The 22,016-nt window shown below is 39.3% G+C and overlaps 3 protein-coding genes, 1 long non-coding RNA gene and 1 pseudogene across 5 annotated transcripts in view; 2 read left to right on the top strand and 3 right to left on the bottom strand.

The window, feature by feature from the left end:
- LOC146492913 (interferon-induced very large GTPase 1-like) overlaps window positions 1-22,016 on the top strand; it is a 125,308-nt gene that overhangs the window by 46,635 nt on the left and 56,657 nt on the right. The gene's annotated exons all lie outside the window — the stretch shown is intronic.
- Window positions 1-22,016, bottom strand: part of LOC146492914 (uncharacterized) — a 236,268-nt gene that overhangs the window by 184,964 nt on the left and 29,288 nt on the right. The gene's annotated exons all lie outside the window — the stretch shown is intronic.
- LOC146492915 (interferon-induced very large GTPase 1-like) overlaps window positions 1-22,016 on the bottom strand; it is a 171,159-nt gene that overhangs the window by 133,727 nt on the left and 15,416 nt on the right. The window lies entirely within an intron of this gene.
- On the top strand, window positions 1,490-19,105 carry LOC146492917 (interferon-induced very large GTPase 1-like; annotated as a pseudogene). Its single transcript, XR_014871763.1, has 3 exons — window positions 1,490-2,319; window positions 2,435-4,936; window positions 12,867-19,105. The product of XR_014871763.1 is annotated as an interferon-induced very large GTPase 1-like (transcript).
- On the bottom strand, window positions 18,884-21,019 carry LOC146492916 (XK-related protein 8-like; the record flags this gene model as incomplete). The annotated part of the gene is made up of 1 exon (XM_085149351.1): window positions 18,884-21,019. A coding segment is annotated over one exon (750 nt), but the record flags the coding sequence as incomplete, so codon positions are not given.

Below are 22,016 nucleotides of genomic sequence, written 5' to 3'. Positions count from 1 at the left end.
CTGTGTAAACCCTAGAGATGGCTGTGTTGGATGGAAAATCCCAGTAAATCCTGAAGCTTAGTTTGAACTTGGACAGGTTGGCTTGACCATTATCTGTAGTTAGCTGTGTGCACATACAGCTCTCCAGCATCAAAAAATTTCATATCAAAAATCCTTGAAAGAGTAGTTGTCAAACAGCTAACAGATCATCTGCAGAGGAATGGTTTATTTGAAGAGTTTCAGTCAGGTTTCAGAGCTCATCACAGCACAGAAACAGCTTTAGTGAAGGTTACAAATGATCTTCTTATGGCCTCTGACAGTGGACTCGTCTCTGTGCTTGTCCTGCTAGACCTCAGTGCAGTCTTTGATACTGTTGACCATAATATCCTATTAGAGCGATTAGAACATGCTGTAGGTATTACAGGTACTGTGCTAGAGTGGTTTGTATCATATCTATCTAATAGACTCCAATTTGTGCATGTAAATGGAGAGTCCTCTTCACACACTGAGGTTAATTATGGAGTTCCACAGGGTTCAGTGCTAGGACCAATTCTGTTTACATTATACATGCTTCCCTTAGGCAGCATCATTAGAAGACATAGCATACATTTTCACTGCTATGCAGATGACACCCAGCTCTATCTGTCCATGACAGATAACACACACCAATTAGTTAAACTGCAGGAATGTCTTAAAGACATAAAGACCTGGATGGCCGCTAACCTTCTGCTTCTTAATTCAGATAAAACTGAGGTCATTGTACTCGGCGCTGAAAAGCTTAGAAATATGGTATCTAACCAGATTCTTACTCTGGATGGCATTACCTTGGCTTCCAGTAACACTGTGAGGAACCTTGGAGTCATTTTTGACCAAGACATGTCCTTCAACGCACATATTAAACAAATATGTAAGACTGCGTTCTTCCATTTGCGCAACATCTCTAAAATTAGAAATATCCTGTCTCAGAGTGACGCTGAAAAACTAGTTCATGCATTTATTACTTCCAGGCTGGACTACTGCAATTCATTATTATCAGGATGTCCAAAAAACTCACTGAAAAGCCTTCAGTTAATCCAAAATGCTGCAGCAAGAGTCCTGACAGGGACTAAAAAGAGAGAGCATATTTCTCCTGTTTTGGCTTCCCTTCATTGGCTTCCTGTTAAATCCAGAATTGAATTCAAAATCCTGATCCTCACATACAAGGTCTTAAATAATCAGGCCCCATCTTATCTTAATGACCTTGTACCATATCACCCTATTAGAGCACTTCACTCTCGCTCTGCAGGCCTACTTGTTGTTCCCAGAATATTTAAAAGTAGAATGGGAGGCAGAGCCTTCAGTTTTCAGGCCCCTCTTCTGTGGAACCAGCTTCCAGTTTGGATTCAGGAGACAGACACTATCTCTACTTTTAAGATTAGGCTTAAAACTTTCCTTTTTGCTAAAGCATATAGTTAGGGACTGGACCAGGTGACCCTGAATCCTCCCTTAGTTATGCTGCAATAGACGTAGGCTGCTGGGGTGATTCCCATGATGCATTGAGTTTTTCCTTTCCAGTCACCTTTCTCACTCACTATGTATTAACAGACCTCTCTGCATTGAATCATATCTGTTATTAACCTGTCTCTCTTCCACAGCATGTCTTTTATCCTGTCTTCCTTCTCTCACCCCAACCGGTCGCAGCAGATGGCCGCCCCTCCCTGAGCCTGGTTCTGCCGGAGGTTTCTTCCTGTTAAAAGGGAGTTTTTCCTTCCCACTGCCGCCAAAGTGCTTCCTCATAGGGGGTCATATGATTGTTGGGTTTTTCTCTGTATCTATGAAGCGCCTTGAGGCGACTTTTGTTGTGATTTGGCGCTATATAAATAAAATTGAATTGAATTGAACTGTATTATATCACAAAAAATATTGCCATATTTGTAAAATAAAATAGTGATATTAACAACAAACAAAAATGGTCATAGATTAACATCTGAATTTCACAGTGAAAGTTCAGGCATTGTAGAAAGCGACCAGATGTTTTGCAGAAACCTAAATAGCCTGCTGATGCCCAGTTTCTTCCACAGAGCACGCTGTTACATTCAATCTTTGACTTTTATACATGCCTGTAGTATCACACGGCAGCAAAAGTAATAAGCACTAAATATAATTTCAGAAGGATGTGGGCATTTACACCTATGGAACAGCAGCAGTTACTACTCAAACAATGGTTCAGTTTCGATGTTGCATTGATGATTTTAATTTTATCATTCTGTTGATTTAATCAGGCCATGTATATGTCACTTTCTGATTCATTTTTATTTTGCAGGCATCTCAGATGAGAACATGAGTGGAAACACAGAGAAGGTAGGAAAGCCCAAATATTTGTCACAAGAGCTTAGAGAATATTTAAGAATAGTCTCATTCTTTGACACTGTCATTTCTGAATGCATGATGTGTGTTATTTGCTTATTTATTACAGCCAGTGAAGGAAGAAGACAGCCAGAACAAGTCATGTCAAATAGAAACCGAGACATTGCTTAACAGACTTCATCTTCAAGGCAAAATTCAACAAAAGTTGTCACCAGCAGATTTTCTTCAAATACGTCCACCTGTGAAACAGATCGACCATGTAGAATCTGAGAAAGATCTAGCTCACACTTTTCTCCATAGGCTGATAATGTTGGACTACAGGGCCAGATATATTTCTGTAAGATCAAGCTGTAAGACCAAGGTGTCGTTCAAAGCCTCGTCCAGTGACTGGGATGTTTTTGTGAGCAGCAGTGTGGACACATATGAGAAAGAGCAGACTTCTGTGCATCCAATGGACATTCAGATGGCAGTATTTCACTGCGCAGACAGCTTCCTGAAACAGATGATGATTACAAAGCTCTCTCAGTGTCAGTATGCCTTACCTTTGCTTGTTCCTGACCCAGTCACAAACAAGATTCAGTTTCCTCTGTGGACTTTAAGAGATATAACAAAAACCTGGAAGGTAACTCGGTGTGATTCAAAGATCGTCACCATGAAGAGTGTTCCAGTCTACAAAGCTGAAACACCCTTGGTGTCATTTTTCCGTCTGGGGTCTCTGTCAGTGTCTAAATCTCAGCTGATGAACACTTTGATCAACAACCGTCACGACACCTTCTTCCACAGAAACTGCCCAGGAAGCACCAAGTCTCGCTATCTGATGGATGGTGTGGCAGAGATTGCCTGGTACTGCCCTGCTGGAAAACCCAATGATGCCTTCAATGACTGCATTGCCTTTTGTAATCTCCATGGTGATGCTCTATTGACTGAAAAACAGTGTGACATACTTATTGAAAAATCCTCCATTAATATTTTTCTTGTGGCATCTCTGCAAAGCAATGAAGAAATTCAATCACTCATATCTTGTGTTTTTAAGTCTCATAAGCCTCTCATTTGTCTCACTTTTGATGGCAGCTGTGATGCTGTTAAGACAAAAAAGGGAAAATACATAATGGGGCTCAAAGATAGAAACCTCGCAGATGTATCTGAACACCTGAAGAAGATCATTCGCGAGGTTTTATCTTCTCTTGATGGTCCCAGCTTGAAACCATCCTTCCAGCTTGAAACCATGGCTGAGCTCTCTGGAATCAGAGTGGATGAAACTGACCCAGCCTGTCAAAGAGGGAAATCTGCTGCTGTGAAAATAATCAATCTACTTACAAAGGATAACATGGATGTCTCAAAGATCAAAGATGAATTTCTCCCTTGTCAAGGCCAACTGTGGCATCAGTGGAGCAAAATACACAGAGAACTGTTTCATCTCAGAGGAGATGCTGAAAAGGAGAAAAGTAAAAAGCAACAAGAACTGATGAACGTACGTCAGAAACAATGTGCTGCTTCCTGCAGTAAACTGATGCAGTTGTTCACTGGAAGTCTCTCATCATTGCCGCCAACAGACAGAGAGTATTTCGTAAAATGGACTCAGATCTTCATAGATGCCCTCTCCATTGACGATCTTTCCCCAATTCTACAAAGTTATGATGAAAAGTGGTCTGAGGTCTTGGCTTTGCAGAACAAATGGTACAGATCAGATCTGTTATTTAAAAAACAAGCTGAACTTGATGACATATCAAAAAACCTTCAGTCTGTAACTTTTGGTTTGGAGCACATCTTCAGAGAAATGGGACAGATCTATGAAGCCCATAAAACAACACAAAGAAAGAGCAGACACACTGACTGTTCTAAATACCCTGAGCTGGCTGCACAGCTGATGATATCAGGACACCCGATGGAGCTGATGGATGGTGATGCAGGTCATGTGCCTTTAACATGGATCTCCAGTCTCTTAGAAGAAGTCATCAAGAAACTGGGGAACCAGAGAGTTTTTGTGTTGTCAGTTTTGGGCCTACAAAGCAGTGGAAAATCAACAATGCTAAACACCATGTTTGGGCTGCAGTTTGCAGTGAGTGCTGGCAGGTGCACCAAAGGTGCCTTCATGCAGCTGCTCAAAGTATCAGAGGAGATGAAGAAAGACTTGAAGTTTGACTATGTTGTAGTGGTGGACACTGAAGGACTGCGTGCTCTTGCGTTAGAAGGTAACAACACTCGTCACCATGACAATGAACTGGCAACGCTTGTTGTTGGTCTGGGAAACCTGACACTGATCAACATCTTTGGAGAGAATCCTTCTGAGATGCAGGACATTCCGCAGATTGTTGTTCAGGCTTTCATGAGGATGAAGGAAGTTCAACTTTCTCCCAGTTGTGTGTTTGTTCACCAGAATGTCACAGATGTTGCAGCAGCAGAGAGAAACATGGATGGAAAGAGAACAGATGTGAAATACTGTGCCCAGCTATGGGAGGGCAGTCCACCCATGGCTCCTCCAAATCCAGGTTACAGTGAGAGCATCCAGGAAGTGAAGAACACCATCCTCTCTAAAGCTTCAAAGTCTGCTGGGATCACTCTCTCACAGTTGAAAACAAACATCCAGGACCTGTGGACTGCACTGCTGATGGTAAGTTTTGTTTTCATTTTTAAAAGCACACTTGAAATGGCAGTGTACAGAAAACTGGAAGTCCAGCATGGTGAGTGGACCTGGACCTTGAGGGAAAACATATTGACCATTGAAAACCAACTTCATAACATAATTGAGAATAGGGAAATTTGATAAGGTTAGGCTTTCATATATTTCTAAAGCAACATGCAAAACATCTTTAATAAAAAGCTTAATAATAAGTGAATAAATGAATTGAATTCAGTTCAATTTTCTTTATACAGTGACAAATCACAACAGCAGTTTCCTCAAGGCTCTTTATATTGTAAGGGAAAGACCCCACAATAATACAAAGAAAACAGAGAAAACCCAAACAATCATATGGTCCTTTATGAGTAAGCACTTAGGCGACAGTGGGAAGAAAAAACTCGCTTTCAACAGGAACAAACCTCCAGCAGAACCAGACTCGGGTAGGGGTGGGCTGTGACCGGTTGGGGTGAGGGTAGGAAGACAGGACAAAGAGAGCCAGAGATTAATAATAACTAATGATTAAATACAGAGAGATGTAAATGGTAAATGGCCTGTATTTGTATAGCACTTTTACTAGTCTCCCCTAGGGACCCCAAAGCGCTTTACACACCCAGTCATCCACCCATTCACACACTGGTGGAGGCAAGCTACAGTTGTAGCCACAGCTGCCCTGGGGCAGACTGACAGAAGCGAGGCTGCCATATCGCGCCATAGGCCCTTCTGGCCAACACCAGTAGGCGGTAGGTGAAGTGTCTTGCCCAAGGACACAACGACCGAGACTGTCAGAGCAGGGGCTCAAACCGGCAACCTTCCGATTACAAGGCGAACTCCCAACTCTTGAGCCACGATCGCCCTATACAAACCTCTCTAAAACTTGTATAAAAAAGAAGACTGAAGAAGAAACACTCAGTGTATCATGGGAATTCCCCAGGAGCCTAAACCTATGGCAGAGTAACTAAGGGAGGATTCTCGTATAGGAGGGAGACCAACTGGACAAACGCTGTTCCTTTGCTTGACCCCAGTTGCTCTCGTCCACTCCCCCGTAACACTGTTCTTTTATTGAGGTTACGTGAATATACATAGGTTCATTAACATATGACGTCTACATACAAACAAAGAGTACCTTGCCTGTGTGTGTGTGTGTGTGTGTGTGTGGGGGGGGGGGGGGGGGGGGACCCCATAAACGACTTCCCTATACCTGCTGGTCTGGAAGTCCAGTAGTCCATCTAAACAAAGGGCACTTGGACTGAAGATATAGATATGTTAATCCTACCGCAAAACAATTAAAGAAGGTACAACCTCTCCCATGCTCCCAGGACGTGGGTGTGAATGCCAGAACACTTTGGAATGCACACAAAGTCTTTGCAGACTACTAAGGATCAACCCTCTACCAACATGACATTGATTATAGAACTCTAAGCATATACGAGTAGATATTTCTAAGCATAAATGACAATCCAACAATACAAATCTAACACATTATCTGTAGACTACCAGTTCCTTTGACTAACAGCTGTACTGAGCTTGTTAATTTTTGGAATATATACCAGGTTGAAGTCTCCTCCTATTATAAGCGTGGTGTCAGAGTGACCCGAAAGTGAAGAAGAGAAGGTATTAAAAATTTGGATAATCCAAATTGCCACTAGGTGTGAATGTACGAGTGAATGTGAGTGCGAATGGTTGTCTGTCCCTGTGTGTTGGCCCTGCGACAGACTGGCGACAGACTGGCGACTGTCTGTATTTCTTAATTGTAAATGGCACCAAATTGTATTCAAAACTGAGCCACACTTATGGAGGTCCACAATTCTTTTCCTGGTGTTTTGGTTGATATCTCTTGATCTTCCCATTTCAAAGAAACAGGCTCTGTGTTTTGCCTTATATGCATCCACAGGTGTGCCACCAATTTACTCACATGGACTCTACTAACCTATCAGAAGCTTCTTAAGCTCAGATGGAGTCGTCTGGAGTTTTCTTATTAATTAACAATAAACTTAGTGTATATGTACTCCTAAATTTGATGAAAGTGATAAAAAATAGACAGCTCTATCTCTCTTTATTCTGACATTTAACTAATTCAAAAGATATTTCAATATTTATTTATCTAAAACAAAACAAGTTTACTCTAAATTGATGTTGTACAGTAAAAAAATGTTCTTGTGTTTTCCATAAAGTGTATGTAAATATCTGGTTTAAACTGTGAATATACTGCTGTGTATTGAAATTCCTCTTGTTTTGCATAGAAATATACTGAACAACATACAAACCATAATATATAAAATACTACCCTTCAAGTCCATTCTTGTATATCAGTACATTACTGAAACCGATTTATTTAGCCGTGGAGGGAAACAACTGAAAATATGAAATAAACACACATGTAAACTAAGACTCTCTAAAGAAATAGCATTGTTGTTGTTCGGCTTTTCATTTCGCCATTTGTTGATTCACTTGAAGACCAAGTAACGTAATATGGGTCAAGTGATCAGATCAGATAAATCTTTTGTGATACACCGTCATATTTACATTATTTATACAGTACGAATGATTTGCTTTGGTACCTGGTCGAACTTCAGCTCTCCTCTGTCTGCCTCGCTGCGTTTCTCCAACAGCGCACTCGCAGGCAGCAGCTCCCCCCGCCCCTTCACTCAGTCGCTTAGTGTCTAAGCTCGGATCATACCAATATTAGGGGGGATTTACGCACAGTCATAAATTCCCACAGTGTGCACTATGTGCTTCAAATATTGTGTGTAGTTTTTGTTTTACACAGTTGTCAGTCAGGCATCTAACTATGAAAAAATACACTCCAAAAGACCCAGTAAGCCACCCCCCCCACTCCGCCACTGGTGGACAATGAAATGAATTTGAGTTAAGAGCTACTTTACCTCCAGAGCCTTAAGAACCAAACAAGTGGAACAGATTAATTTGCTTCTGCTTGTTCCGCCATAGATGACGTGAAACTACCGTGGAATAAAGTCACTGGTATTATTACGGATGACGCACCTGCCATTGCTGGGGAGCAAAATGGATTAACAACCCTAGTCTGTAATAAAGTCATCAAAGAAGGAAGTAAAGCTATAAAACTCCACTGTTTCATTCACCAACAAGTACTCTGTGCTAAACATTTGAAATATTGAAAAGGAGATCACGCCTTTTTCTTCTCCTTTGTCCGTGGACCCTGATGACGCTCCTGACCATCTGCAGCTGGAGCTCACTGAGGTGCAGTGTGACACTGAGTATCACAGTCACCACCAACAGCTCCCTCTTGTTGACTTTTACTGCCAGCTGGATAAAGGCCGGTTCCAAGAGAGTCAAACATTTGCTAAGAAAATGCTGAGCTTGTTTGGCTCGACATACTTGTGCGAGAAAACATTCTTAATCAGTGTTGGGTAAGTTACTTTAAAAAAGTAATTAATTACTAATTACTTAGTCAATATTGTATTTAAAATACTTATCTAATTACTGTGACAGAAAAGTAACTTAATTACTAAATAAGTAATTTAACTAAATACTTCTTAAAATCCCTATAAACCTTGAGTGGGCAAACAATAGAAATTAAACTCTTTAAATAATAAATAACTTTTTTTAAAGACAGAGACTCTACAGTATGCAGGGGTAGCATCTCTTCCACAATGTAGCCTGCAATCATTTTTTAAGCTCACCTTCAGACGCTTTCTGTGCTGCTGAAGTAAAATCAAGTTTTGCCTGCTTAGCAGGAGTTGCCACGGTGATGGATGATGAACAAGGATCACTCAGAAGTGTTCGTCTATGCTCTCGTGACAGGCGCTTCAGTAGATTACTCGTGCTATTAACAGCAGCCGATAGTTTTTTCTCCCCAGGACATAGCTTACATATTACTGTAATATTCTTGTCTGCTTGTTTCAGAAAAGTGAAGAGATGGGAATATGTCCATTTCATAAAATAGCCACTCGCTTCAGCCGAGTCCGACATCTTCTGCTTTAGAATACGACTGTGCAGCAAACTGGCGCGAAATGACGTGCACCTGCACTACAGCGATGTTAAAGCGGCAGAGTTTACTTTTACCTTTAGAAGATAAATTATTGAAATTAAATAATGATATTCAGCAAGTTTAATTATTTTACAATGTAACGCAAGTAAATTGTAAGTAACTGTAATTAAAATACCTAAAAATGAACAGTAATCAGTTACACTACTTTTTCAGTGGAAAAGTAATTTAATTACAGTAACGCGTTACACCCAACACTGTTCTTAATCATGAACATGAACAAGAACCGCGTTGAGGATGAGATTAAGTGACTCCCACTTGCGTGACATTTTGCGCATCAAAACCTCTGTTTTTGAGCCAGACCTGGGCCATTTACTTCAGTCAAGGTCTCAGTATCACCCTTCACATTAGTGCAGTCAAGTTATTTGTTTAGATTTTAAGTCGTTTTACTTTGTTGTTGTTTATTTGTGTGTGTTTTTTTCCCAATTGACAATCAAACCGAGTCTCCTAACCTCTAGAAATTAAATAATAAAATCAAATTCGGTCCGGTAGCTGGTTTTTCAATTTCAGATTATTGGTCTGAGTTTAAATTGAAAACACATCCATTTTTGTTTTTGATATCTGATTTAAAATCAAATAACATATTATAGTTTTTTATTTCATTTTTGATGGTCAATTAAAAAACTAATGAACAAGTGATGTATGTATTTATATGGCCCGCAATGTTTTTTACTTATTAATAAGTTAACTCTTAATGTTATTTTCCTTTTCATGTGTTGAATTTAGATGTTTAATTTTTCTTCATTTTCTGTTCTTTAAATACAGTGGGGCAAAAAAGTATTTAGTCAGCCACCGATTGTGCAAGTTCCCCCACTTAAAATGATGACAGAGGTCAGTAATTTGCACCAGAGGTACACTTCAACTGTGAGAGACAGAATGTGAAAAAAAAATCCATGAATTCACATGGTAGGATTTGTAAAGAATTTTACGGATCAGTCGTCCTGCCAAGGGGACAGGACGACTGATCCGTGTTAAGGACAGAATGAATGGGGCCAAGTATCGTGAGATTTTGAGCCAAAACCTCCTTCCATCAGTGAGAACTTTGAAGATGAAACGAGGCTGGGTCTTCCAACATGACAATGATCCAAAACACACCGCCCGGGCAACAAAGGAGTGGCTCCGTAAGAAGCATTTGAAAGTCCTGGAGTGGCCTAGCCAGTCTCCAGACCTCAACCCCATAGAAAATCTGTGGCGGGAGTTGAAAGTCCGTGTTGCTCGGCGACAGCCCCAAAACATCACTGCTCTTGAGAAGATCTGCATGGAGGAATGGGCCAAAATACCAGCTACTGTGTTTGCAAACCTGGTAAAGACCTATAGTAAACGTTTGACCTCTGTTATTGCCAACAAAGGTTATGTTACAAAGTATTGAGTTGTATTTTTGTTATTGACCAAATACTTATTTTCCACCCTGATTTACGAATAAATTCTTTACAAATCCTACCATGTGAATTCATGGATTTTTTTTTTCACATTCTGTCTCTCACAGTTGAAGTGTACCTCTGGTGCAAATTACTGACCTCTGTCATCATTTTAAGTGGGGGAACTGCACAATCGGTGGCTGACTAAATACTTTTTTGCTCCACTGTACATGAATTTGGTTAAAACGTTTAATAATAAATAATTCATAATAAAATTTGTGTGTGGAAGGAAGGAAAACAACATTGTAAAATCGTTCATTTGCATTTAATTTTAATGGTTCAAAATATTTCAGGCTGGGTGGGCCCCCACACATTCTCACCTTCCCAAATCTGACCCTTTTTGCGAAAAGTTTAGACACCCCTGGCTTAGATATATACTTTCACTCTAATACATGGATGTTTTTCTTTTCTTTTTTTCTTCTTTTTTAAAAAAAAAAGAATTCAAGGAAATGCACAAACTAAAGGTTCTACTTTTGGACTCGAATGCTATTCTCCCATGACTAGTTCATAATGCTCATCTGGTCTGGTTTAACATTTAGACACTGCTAAACCCATTTTGACAGTAGTAAAATTCCCTAAACATCTTTCTCTAGGCTAAAATTTGATTACTTTTCTAAAAATACACAAAATACTTTTCCTAAAATACACAAAATACTTTTCCTAAAATGCACAAAAATCTAATATTTTACATCTTTATGGTGTTGTAGAGGTAGTACAAATACACTGAGGTTTTACTCAGTCTTGACACTTATCTGGGCTTCTGTCAGATATGCCCATATATGTGTTTGAAACCGACAATAAAAAAGAGAATTACACGAGTATAAAATGGAGCTGAACTATCATTTCAGTTACACATGCTTCCTACCAATGCTGTGAATGCAGACTATTTCTTTTTAAAAAATTGTTTTGTGTACTAGGCGGTAATATTAAATATATTTAATATTAATATTAAACTAATATTGATAACTATAAATGGAAGTTATGAGGATTTTTAAAAATAAAATAGTAGTGTACATAATTCAGTTCCAGGCTGTTCTACCTAAGTTCACTTTGAAAAAATATGTAATTATTATAATTATATAATTATATTATCATAATTATGATGGCTGTTTGTCTGAAGTAAAACATGATATTGTAAGATAGCATGTGTTTTTCTCTAAAAACAAGTATTACTCACCTATTGCTTCTTAAAACATTTATAAAGGATTAATCATCTATTTGTGAATGTCACATGGTCTATTTATACACTCTAAATATGTCTGTAGTTCAAAATTAAGTATAAACAAGTATTGAGGGAATTTTTGGCCTGGGTCAAAATTGACAATACCCTCAATGTGATGGTTCAGGTCAGTTATGGTTCAAATATAAACAGTATTTAAGGGTTACAAAGATTTCCTTCATACACTCTTACTTTCAAAAGTCTGAAAATATGGAGTAGGAATGCAGAAGTTTAGGAACCCCTCAGATCAGTTGATTATAACAAAACATCATCGATTTGTGCTTTATGTCAGCGGTCCCCAACCCCCGGGCCTCGGACCGGTACCGGTCCATGAATTGTTTGGTACCGGGCCACGAGAGTTGAGGCTCAGGTGTGAAATGTATAGTTTTCAGGGTTTTTATCGGTTTTCAGCGTTATTTTGTTATCGTTTTTATCGTTTACTCGGTTTTCCTGGGTCTTTTCACGTGTGTTATGAATAAATTTTCTTTTTTTCGGTACTGGTACTAGTTTTATTTTGTTGTATTTATCCGTGACACCTTAAAGGCCGGTCCATGAAAATATTGTCGGGCATAAACCGGTCCGTGGCGCAAAAAAGGTTGGAGACCGCTGCTTTATGTGACTTTATGTTACCTGTCACTGCTTAAATAAGTGAAGGGTTTCTGATCATACATGTTAGATTAACTGGGTATTGGAAATCAGCAAAGGTCTGGATGCAGATGATGAGGTGCTTTGAGTGATCAGTAAGACTAGAAATATGTCCTACAGTAGTAGATAAATGTTAGTCAAATTCACTGTCTCCTATGGAGCGACCGTGGGGGTTGGAAAGCGCATCTGTAACCGGAAGGTCACCGGTTCGATCCCTGGCCTCTCTGTCCTGGTTGTTGTGTCCTTGGGCAATACACTTTACCCTACCGCCTACTGGTGTTGGCCAGAGGGGCCGATGGCGCGATATGGCAGCCTCGCTTCTGTCAGTCTGCCCCAGGGCAGCTGTGGCTACAACTGTAGCTGCCTCCACCAGTGTGTGAATGTGAGAGTGAATGAATAGTGGAATTGTAAAGCGCTTTGGGTGCCTTGAAAAGCGCTATATAAATCCAATCCATTATTATTATTATTATTATTACTGTGAAAAGGTTTACTGTCTTCTTACTAAAATACAAAGCAAGAGCATTTCAACCTATTGTTTTATTTCATTAGCATTAAACCAATAAGCTAAATTCCAGGGTAATGTTTTTATACTCTCTCTTTATTTGTAATTTGTAGATGCCGAGGAAAACAGAAACTGAGAGGACTGAGATACTGCTTGACAGACTTCACCTTCAAGACAACGTTCAACAGAAGTTGTCACCAGCAGATTTTCTTCAAATACGTCCAGCTTGGAAACAGATGCACCATGTAACATCTGAGATAGATCTAGCTCACACTTTTCTCCACAGGCTGATAATGTTGGACTACAGGGCCAGATATATTCCTGTAAGACCAGACAGTCCTAAGTCATCTGACGACACGAAGTCATCTATGTCAGTAGCTAACGACACTGAGATAGATGAGAGTGATGATGACAGTAATCTAGAGGTTTTCTTGAACACCATTGTAGACACAAATAAGAAAGAGAAGGATCATGTGCATCCAATGGATGTTCAGATGGCAGTATTTCACTGCTCAGACAGCTTCCTGAAACAGATGATGGTTACAAAGCTCTCTCAGTGTCAGTATGCCTTACCTTTGCTTGTTCCTGACCCATTCACAAAGGAGATTCAGTTTCCTCTGTGGACCTTCAGAGAAATAACAAAAATTTGGAAGGTAACTCAAATCAAAGATGATTCAAAGATCATCACCATTAAGAGTGTTCCAGTCTACAAAGCTGAAACACCCTTGGTGTCATTTTTCCGTCTGGGTTCTTTGTCAGTGTCTAAATCTCAGCTGATGAACACTTTGATCAACAACCGTCACGACACCTTCTTCCACAGAAACTCCCCAGGAAACACCAAGTCTCGCTATCTGATGGATGGTGTGGCAGAGATTGCCTGGTACTGCCCTGCTGGAAAACCCAATGATAACTTCAGTGACTGCATTGCTTTTTGTAATCTCCATGGTGATGCTCTGTTGAATAAAAAACAGCGTGACATACTGATTGAAAAATCTTCAATCAATGTTTTTCTTGTGGCATCTCTGAAAAGAAATAAAGAAATTCGATCTTTAATGTCATCTCATTTGAGGGCTGAGAAGCCTCTCATTTTTTTGATTATTGATGACAGTTGTGATGCTGGTAAGGACAAATGGGTAAAGTACATAATGGGCCTCAAAGACAAAAACCACTCAGATATATCTGAACAGCTAAAAGAGATCATTAGAAAAGTTTTATCTTCTCTTGATGGTTCCAGCTTGAAACCATCCTTCCAGCTTGAATCCATGGCTGAGCTCTCTGGAATCAGAGTGGATGAAACTGACCCAGCCTGTCAAAGAGGGAAATCTGCTGCTATGGAAATAATCAATGTGCTTAAAAAGGATAACATGGATGTCTCAAAGATCAAAGATGAATTTCTCCCTTGTCAAGGCCAACTGTGGCATCAGTGGAGCAAAATACACAGAGAACTGTTTCATCTCAGAGGAGATGCTGAAAAGGAGAAAAGTAAAAAGCAACAAGAACTGATGAACATACGTCAGAAACAATGTGCTGCTTCCTGCAGTGAACTGATGCAGTTGTTCACTGGAAGTCTCTCATCATTGCCACCAACAGACAGAGAGTATTTCGTAAAATGGACTCAGATCTTGATAGATGCCCTCTCCACTGACGATCTTTCCCCAATTCTCAAATGTTATTATGAAAAGTGGTCTGAGGTCTTGGCTTTGAAGAACAAATCGGACAAATCAGATCTGTTATTAAAAAAACAAACTGAACTTGAAGACATATCAAAAAAAATTCAATCTGCAACTTTTGGTTTGGAGCACATCTTCAGAGAAATGGGACAGATCTATGAAGCCCATAAAACAACACAAAGAAAGAGCAGACACACTGACTGGTCTAAATACCCTGAGCTGGCTGCACAGCTGATGATATCAGGACACTTGATGGAGCTGATGGATGGTGATGCAGGCCATGTGCCTTTAACATGGATCTCCAGTCTTTTAGAAGAAGTCATCAAGAAACTGGGGGACCAGAGAGTTTTTGTGTTGTCAGTTTTGGGCGTACAAAGCAGTGGAAAATCAACAATGCTGAACACCATGTTTGGGCTGCAGTTTGCAGTGAGTGCTGGCAGGTGCACCAAAGGTGCCTTCATGCAGCTGCTCGAAGTATCAGAGGAGATGAAGAAAGACTTGAAGTTTGACTATGTTGTAGTGGTGGACACTGGAGCACTGCGTGCTCTTGAGTTAGAAGGTAACAACACTCTTCATCATGACAATGAACTGGCAACATTTGTTGTTGGTCTGGGAAACCTGACACTGATCAACATCTTTGGAGAGAATCCGTCTGAGATGCAGGACATTCTGCAGATTGTTGTTCAGGCTTTCATGAGGATGAAGGAAGTTAAACTTTCTCCCAGTTGTGTGTTTGTTCACCAGAATGTCACAGATGTTGCAGCAGCAGAGAAAAACATGGATGGAAAGAGACGCCTGCAGGAAAAACTGGACCAGATGGCCAAACTAGCAGCTGAAGAGGAAGTTTATGATGCAGAGCGCTTCAGTGATGTCATTGAATTTGATGTTCAGAAAGATGTGAAATACTGTGCCCGGCTGTGGGAGGGCAGTCCACCCATGGCTCCTCCAAATCCAGGTTACAGTGAGAGCATCCAGGAAGTGAAGAACACCATCCTCTCTAAAGCTTCAAAGTCTGCTGGGATCACTCTCTCACAGTTCAAAACCAAAATTCAGGACCTGTGGACTGCACTGCTGAATGAAAGTTTTGTTTTCAGTTTTAAACACACTTGAAATTTGAGTGTACAGAAAACTGGAAGTCCAGTATGGGAGCTGGACCTGGACCCTGAGGAGCAACATGTTGACCATTGAAAACCAACTTCATTACAGAATTGAATATGAAAAACTTGATGAGGTTGAACAATCTTATCTTTTTAAAGAAACAAGTAAAACATATGAAGAAGTCAGAAAAGAAATGACGAAGTACTTTGAGGATGACAAAGACAGAGAGATCTTGGCTCAGTGGAGAGGACGATTTGAAATCAAAATGAAAGACTTTCATTATGAACAGGTGAGCAGAGTGAAAAGAAAACTGGATGGAGTTATGCAGCAGACGAAAGCTTGTAAAAAAAACTGGATGAGAAGAAATCAGAGTTTGAGAACAAACTGCTACAGAAGAGCAAAGAGCTCGCTCAGCAGCTGAAGGATAAGGCCAAAGATGAAGAAGAGCTTCAACAACAGTTCAGCTCTGTTTGGAGCAGCTGGGTTACTGACTTAACAGCAGATATAAAACTTGTTGAAGAAATTAACTTGAAAAAAGATCAGTTAACTATCCTTCAAGAACTTGGTTTTGAGCCAACTCTCATAGATGAATGTAAAAGAAGTGGCAAATACAAGAAAATGTCAGAGGTTGGTAATTATTCAGTTTATGGGATGACAAGTAGTAATCAGGTGATTAGTTTTTTTCAAAAACATATTTCAAGTGGTTTCTCCCATGAAGAACAACAACAGATCAGATCGCTCATTGACCAAGCTGAAGAAGACTCACTTGATGCAATCAAAAGCAAACCTGTAGCTGCAAGAGGCTACACACCGAATTATTTGCATGAAATGGCCAATCATGTAACAGAAGAAGTTCAGAAATTTCTGTCAGAGAGGAAATACACTTTCAACAAGGAGTTTAAAGTTGATCTCTTGCTGTATGTGTTCTACAGGGCAGAGAGTTGGCTTCTAGAGTCACACAAGAAATTTAAAATGAGCAATGATCCAATCACTTATTTAGAAAGCAAGAAAACACAGTATTACACAGTTTTTAGAAGCTTTTGTAAAGGAAACTCATCTGCTGTTGTGCTTGGAGAGCTAATCTGTGAGAAGCTGAAAGCTTCCACTGTTGAGGCTGTTTGTAACAAGACTGCCATTGATCTCGCCAACAGGATGAGGTGTAATTACCCAGCATTCAGTGGGAACAGACTGAACTTGGAGAAACATGTGTTGAAGTCACTCGCTGAGGAAGAAAACTTTGATGATTTCATCCTGTACATCACAAATCCAAGGAAACAAACAGAAGCTTTTATTAAAGCAGAAGTGCAGGAATACATCTACATGTATCACAAAGATGAAGCTGTGAATATACTCAAGAAAAATGTTGATGACATCAAAACAAGTGTGAGTCAGGCTTTATTTACTGCAACACAAAAAGTCCAAAATCAGAGAGGAGACACAGAAATGTGGCTAAATGAATTTTTTAATGTTCTAAAGGATGAGCTGACATTTGACAACATTCGTTCTGAAAACTTCAGCGACAAAAACAATTTTCATTTTCTCAAAGAAGAGATAGAAAAGGGATTTACATCCATCACTGAGAAGATGTACAGCCTCTCCCTGGATAAGCTGAATGAATCCAGGCAGAAGCCTGAAGAAATCCTCATAGATCAGCTTTGTAACTGCTGCTGGGTAAAGTGTCCATTCTGTGCAGCTGTTTGTACCAACACCATGAAAGATCACAGTCCTCATGACCACAGCACTCCTTTTCATCGACCTGGTGGGATAAAAGGATATTACTATAGACAAACTGAAGTCCTCAGCGTCACTGTCTGCACAACAATTGTTACAAGTGAAGAAGGTTTTTACCTTAGCTCTGATTCAGAGGAAGCCATTCCCTACAAACAGTACAAAACTGCTGGTCCACCGTATGATACCTGGAGCATCACTCCTGATGGGTCTGATCTGGCATATTGGAAATGGTTTGTTTGTCAATTTCAAACGCAACTGGAAAATCACTATGGGAAAAAGTTCCAGGGCAGCGGAGCAATTCCAGATCTATGGAAATATATATCTAAAAAAGAAGCCATTAAAAATCTGGATGAAATATTTAAATGAGGCAAAGAAACTGCAAATCTGATGAAAATGATTATACTTGTTTTCACCCAATAACTCGTGAATCCAGCTGTGACAGTCTGATTTTTGTCTGAGTGAGAAAAAGGAAATTCTATAAATTATTAACATGAAGAAGATGATATGAGTGACTGTAAGTTAATTCACAAAAAATAGCAAGTGAAAAACAAAAGTTACATTCTCAATGTTTCGTCCATCTAGGCTTTCAGAGTGTTTTCCAGATAAATACACTTTTAACCTAATTTTGTTAATTAGCATATCATTTACCTGTTTATAACAAAGATTTTTTATTTATCAAATAGTCAAAAAATGTAAGGAAACTAAATCTAAAAACTGCTGTCAAACAAGTGTTAACACTCTTTGATTATTAATTTCAAACATTGCATCTGAAACCACAACAAAAACATCGTCTTTTGTAATTTAGTGGTGAAATTTTCAATTTGATTTTAGATTCATTGTTTAAGTTAAAGTTTATTCACACAAATATATGATTTGAGATCTGTTTGACTGTCTTATGCTAATTTCATCTAAACCTGTTATATCCACACTGAATTTTGTTTAACTTGACTTTTATTTCATCTCAGCTCTTTTCTGGAATGATTTTTTTATTCTTTGTTTGCATTTGCAAATGTTTAGCATATTTAGTCAAGTGAAAAAAGACATGTGTCAACAGTTTGAAGACCTTTTTGTTTTCTATGTCTTAAATAATAAAATAGTTTATGCTACATCTCTTCGAATTGCTTAATTTTTTTCATTGTGTACAACATTGAATGCAGAATAGTCCATCTAATTGTCAAACTCTGCTAACCTTATATTTCATAAATTGCACTGATATGGAGCAGCAACAAATTCATCAACAACTGATAAAAAACAGAAGAAACAAACCTAACAGCTCTCTGTCAACTGGCTGTTTGTGTGATCAGATTTGTAAATTTGCAAATAAGTTTCAGTTACTTTGTTTTCATGTGTAACTTTTGCTACACTTCTGCCGCGGCGGATCAGCAAATGTGTGAGGAGAGTTGTTTGTAAATAAGTTAAGTCAGTGCATTAGGCCTGAGCTCAGGCTCACAAACTCAGGCATTCTCTCAGGCTGTACCTGTACCATAAATTGCTGAGTACTTACCACTAGATGGCGTAGTACTCAGCAATTTAAGTGTGAAATTGGTAGCAGTGGTTGTGCTGATACAAGGCCGGCTCAGTTTTTACAGACTACAATGGATTATCATGTGCTTGCTGTAAGTTTGTGTTAATGGGGGTTTTTAGTGGCTGTCACAAGTAATTCATATTGGAGCTGCATTAACTGAAACAGTTAACTAAAAAACTCACTCTGTGAGTGTCTCACAGGATCTGATCTCTAACTAGAAGCCAGAGAGATGCACTTGAAACTCACTGTTTAACCTTAACACAATGTGTTCAAAATCACTTTGAGCTTGCACAACTCGGGCTCATCATACAGCTGCAACAGCACAAATGGCCGGCTGGAAAATACTCAAATATGGTTCCAGTAAAAATGTCAAAGTATTTACTTTGTTACATCACATTGTGAAATGTGAATAAGCAGTTTACCTGTGTACAAATCCCAGGAGCAGCCTGCACAGCACAGGCTGGACCCTTTAATATGCTTCAGGCAGCTCACTGGAAGGTCGGTGATTCCTCTGTGACCTTCTCATCTTCACCCTTTGAAACTTCTGCCCTGATCCCAAACATCCACAGACTAAAACCTGTGCACATTTTGCTTCTTTTACAGGAACACAGTACTGACACATTAATAAATAATGTAAACACACTGATCACCTAAAAGGGGAAATTAAGTGAAGTAAGAGAATTAAAAGGAAAAAAGAACACATGAGACCAGCATATGGATGATATAGTATGAGCTGATCATGTTTACTTAATTAGTTGTTTCCTTACTTTTTCCACACTAAGCAGCAGAAAGATCTGAGATTTTCTGAGTTCTTTGTATATTTATGCATTTGCACACTCCTCCAAAGACACATGCACGTGTGCACATTCACACACGGACAACTTCAACCCTCAAATACAGTATAAGGTTATGTAGTTAATATGTGTTAAATTACATGTTAACACCTACAACCAAAATGGTTATATCAATGTTTATATGTTTGATTTCTTTCACTTTCTGTATTTTTGCTGCTTCGTTGTCGATACCTTTATACCTATTTCACACCTCCTACATCACCACTATTGCGTAAGAAAAAGATGCTCACAAATTGGTAGAAATGGGAATTTAAAAAGCACACACACAAATGTTGAAAGGCCATTCAACGTTCTAGCTTTAAAATGACCATTTAAATTTTTTTGTAAACATGATTTTTATACTGGTTTAATACTGTCATATATTTTAGGGAGGCAGACCCATTCATTAGCATTAGCAAACTCATCTCTTTGTCTCTTTGAGGCATTTTAAATGTTTCATTAGAGGAAAGCACAAGTTAATACAGAGAAAAGTGTTTTCTGTAAATTTATCCCCAGATAAACCTGAGTGACATCATAAGATATTGTATCTGTGGTTAATCAAGCAGCAGGTCAGAGTCCTCAGTCCCACACAGCCCTGTGACCTACATGACTCAGTCTCTTTCTAATCTCCACGTCCTGTGGATGTCAAATGATGCAGGTCAGCAGAAGAAGTTCTCGGCCAGCTTCCTCATTCTTTTATTGTCAGTGGCCTTGAGGGGACGTGTAGGGACTGAATGAGATCGCTCTTCATCTTCAGGTTGCTCCTCTGTGATGGTGGCCCCTTTCAGCTTATCTTTATCAAGGTTTGGATGGAAGAACGTATAATAAATAACTTTAAATAACAGACCAAGGACGTAAACTGCAACAACACAGACAGCCGTGGTTAAAGGGTGTGTCACAAAATCAGGAGGATCTGTGCTCATCTTCCAGCACCACAAACCACAAAGAGAGCAAATATCAATGAGGATATACGCGTGATAGAGCACGGACCTGATCCTCATCCCCTTGGCCACACTAAACCAGTTAAAATACCAAATGAGGCCAACAGTGGTTCTGTAAAGCCATTCTCCACGAGGGTCATCCATGAAGTTGGTCTTGGATCGCCAAGCGAAGAAGAATAAAACCAGCCAAGAGCAGATGAAGTGGGCGAAGATGAAGCAGGGCAGCACGGAGGCGAAAAGAGCGAGAGCAGCGATGCGAGAAGAGATGAGAACCAGGTTCCAGATGAAGTAGAAAACTAATGAGATCACGTGGTGTTTTTCCTTCTGTGGCAGGAAGGTGCGCATTGAGTGATCGTAGGTGGTCAAAAAGGAGGCGATGGACAAAGTCGAGCCGATGGCCTTCAACACTGAGGAGAGAGCGAGGGGCAGAGTTAGAACAAACGTTGATTCTTTGTTAGAAGATCCAAGTAATTTACGAGTTCAAAAAGCAACCCCAAATATTTTCAAACATTGTTTGTCATTCAGTGTTTTATTATTTAGACTGTATGATGTTTGTTTTCACAGAAACAGCGATCATTTGGCATTTAACATTTTCACATCAACCAATTATAATATGTTAGTATATTTATTCTTCTTCTATTCACATCTCAGTGTGAGCTCCAGCAAAGATGCTTTTAATTGTCTGCTGCAATTTCACTTTCCAAAATTTAATGACCAGATTTCACACAAAAATTGAAGTAATTTTGAATTTGATGGCAGCAACACGTCTCATGGAGGCAAAAGAAGGCTGGACGAGTAAGTGAACAATTTCAGAAAAATGTTCCTCAGTGTTCCTCATCATCTACACTGAAAAAAAGGGATTGGCCAGCTCTTGGATTTACATAAGCAGCTTGCATGTATTTAACACAAGTGACTCATGCTTTAAAGTTAAGTGTAACTATATAGTGTAGAAACTACATGATATGCAGAGAGGCTAGAATAAATTGTTCATATCATGTTCGAGTGAAGTAAGTCAATGATATAGCAATGTTAACCCTTAGATGCACACGATGCAAAAATGACCCCACGGGTTGTTTTTCTTCAAAATCTTTAAAATGCAAAGTTGTAATATATTCATATTCCAGGTATTCCTCATAAAATATGTTTGTAACATGAGGCCATTTGCATTTTTATTTATTGTTTCATTAATTTAAAAAAAATATGCAGTTTTCGTATCACTACCCCACTCTTCCACAAGTGGGGTCAAAAACGACCCCAAGCAGTTCCTATAGAATCTTCTATGAAACTTTCATTCTTAGCAACTCTGACCGTCCCACTTACACATCTGATGGCTCAAGAATTAATTTTTACACAGTAACATACATGATTTATAGTCAGGACTGCACATAAGTGGTCCGCAGGTGTGCATTCTATGTCAAAACAAAAGTATTCCTGGAAATTCAGAGAATATGTGCTTCTTTTGCGG

Source organism: Neolamprologus multifasciatus, chromosome 22 (genome assembly GCF_963576455.1).
Source record: "Neolamprologus multifasciatus chromosome 22, fNeoMul1.2, whole genome shotgun sequence".
Classification (NCBI taxonomy): domain Eukaryota; kingdom Metazoa; phylum Chordata; class Actinopteri; order Cichliformes; family Cichlidae; genus Neolamprologus; species Neolamprologus multifasciatus.
Note: the sequence above shows the minus strand (reverse complement) of the source record. Positions and strands in the feature narration are given on the sequence as shown.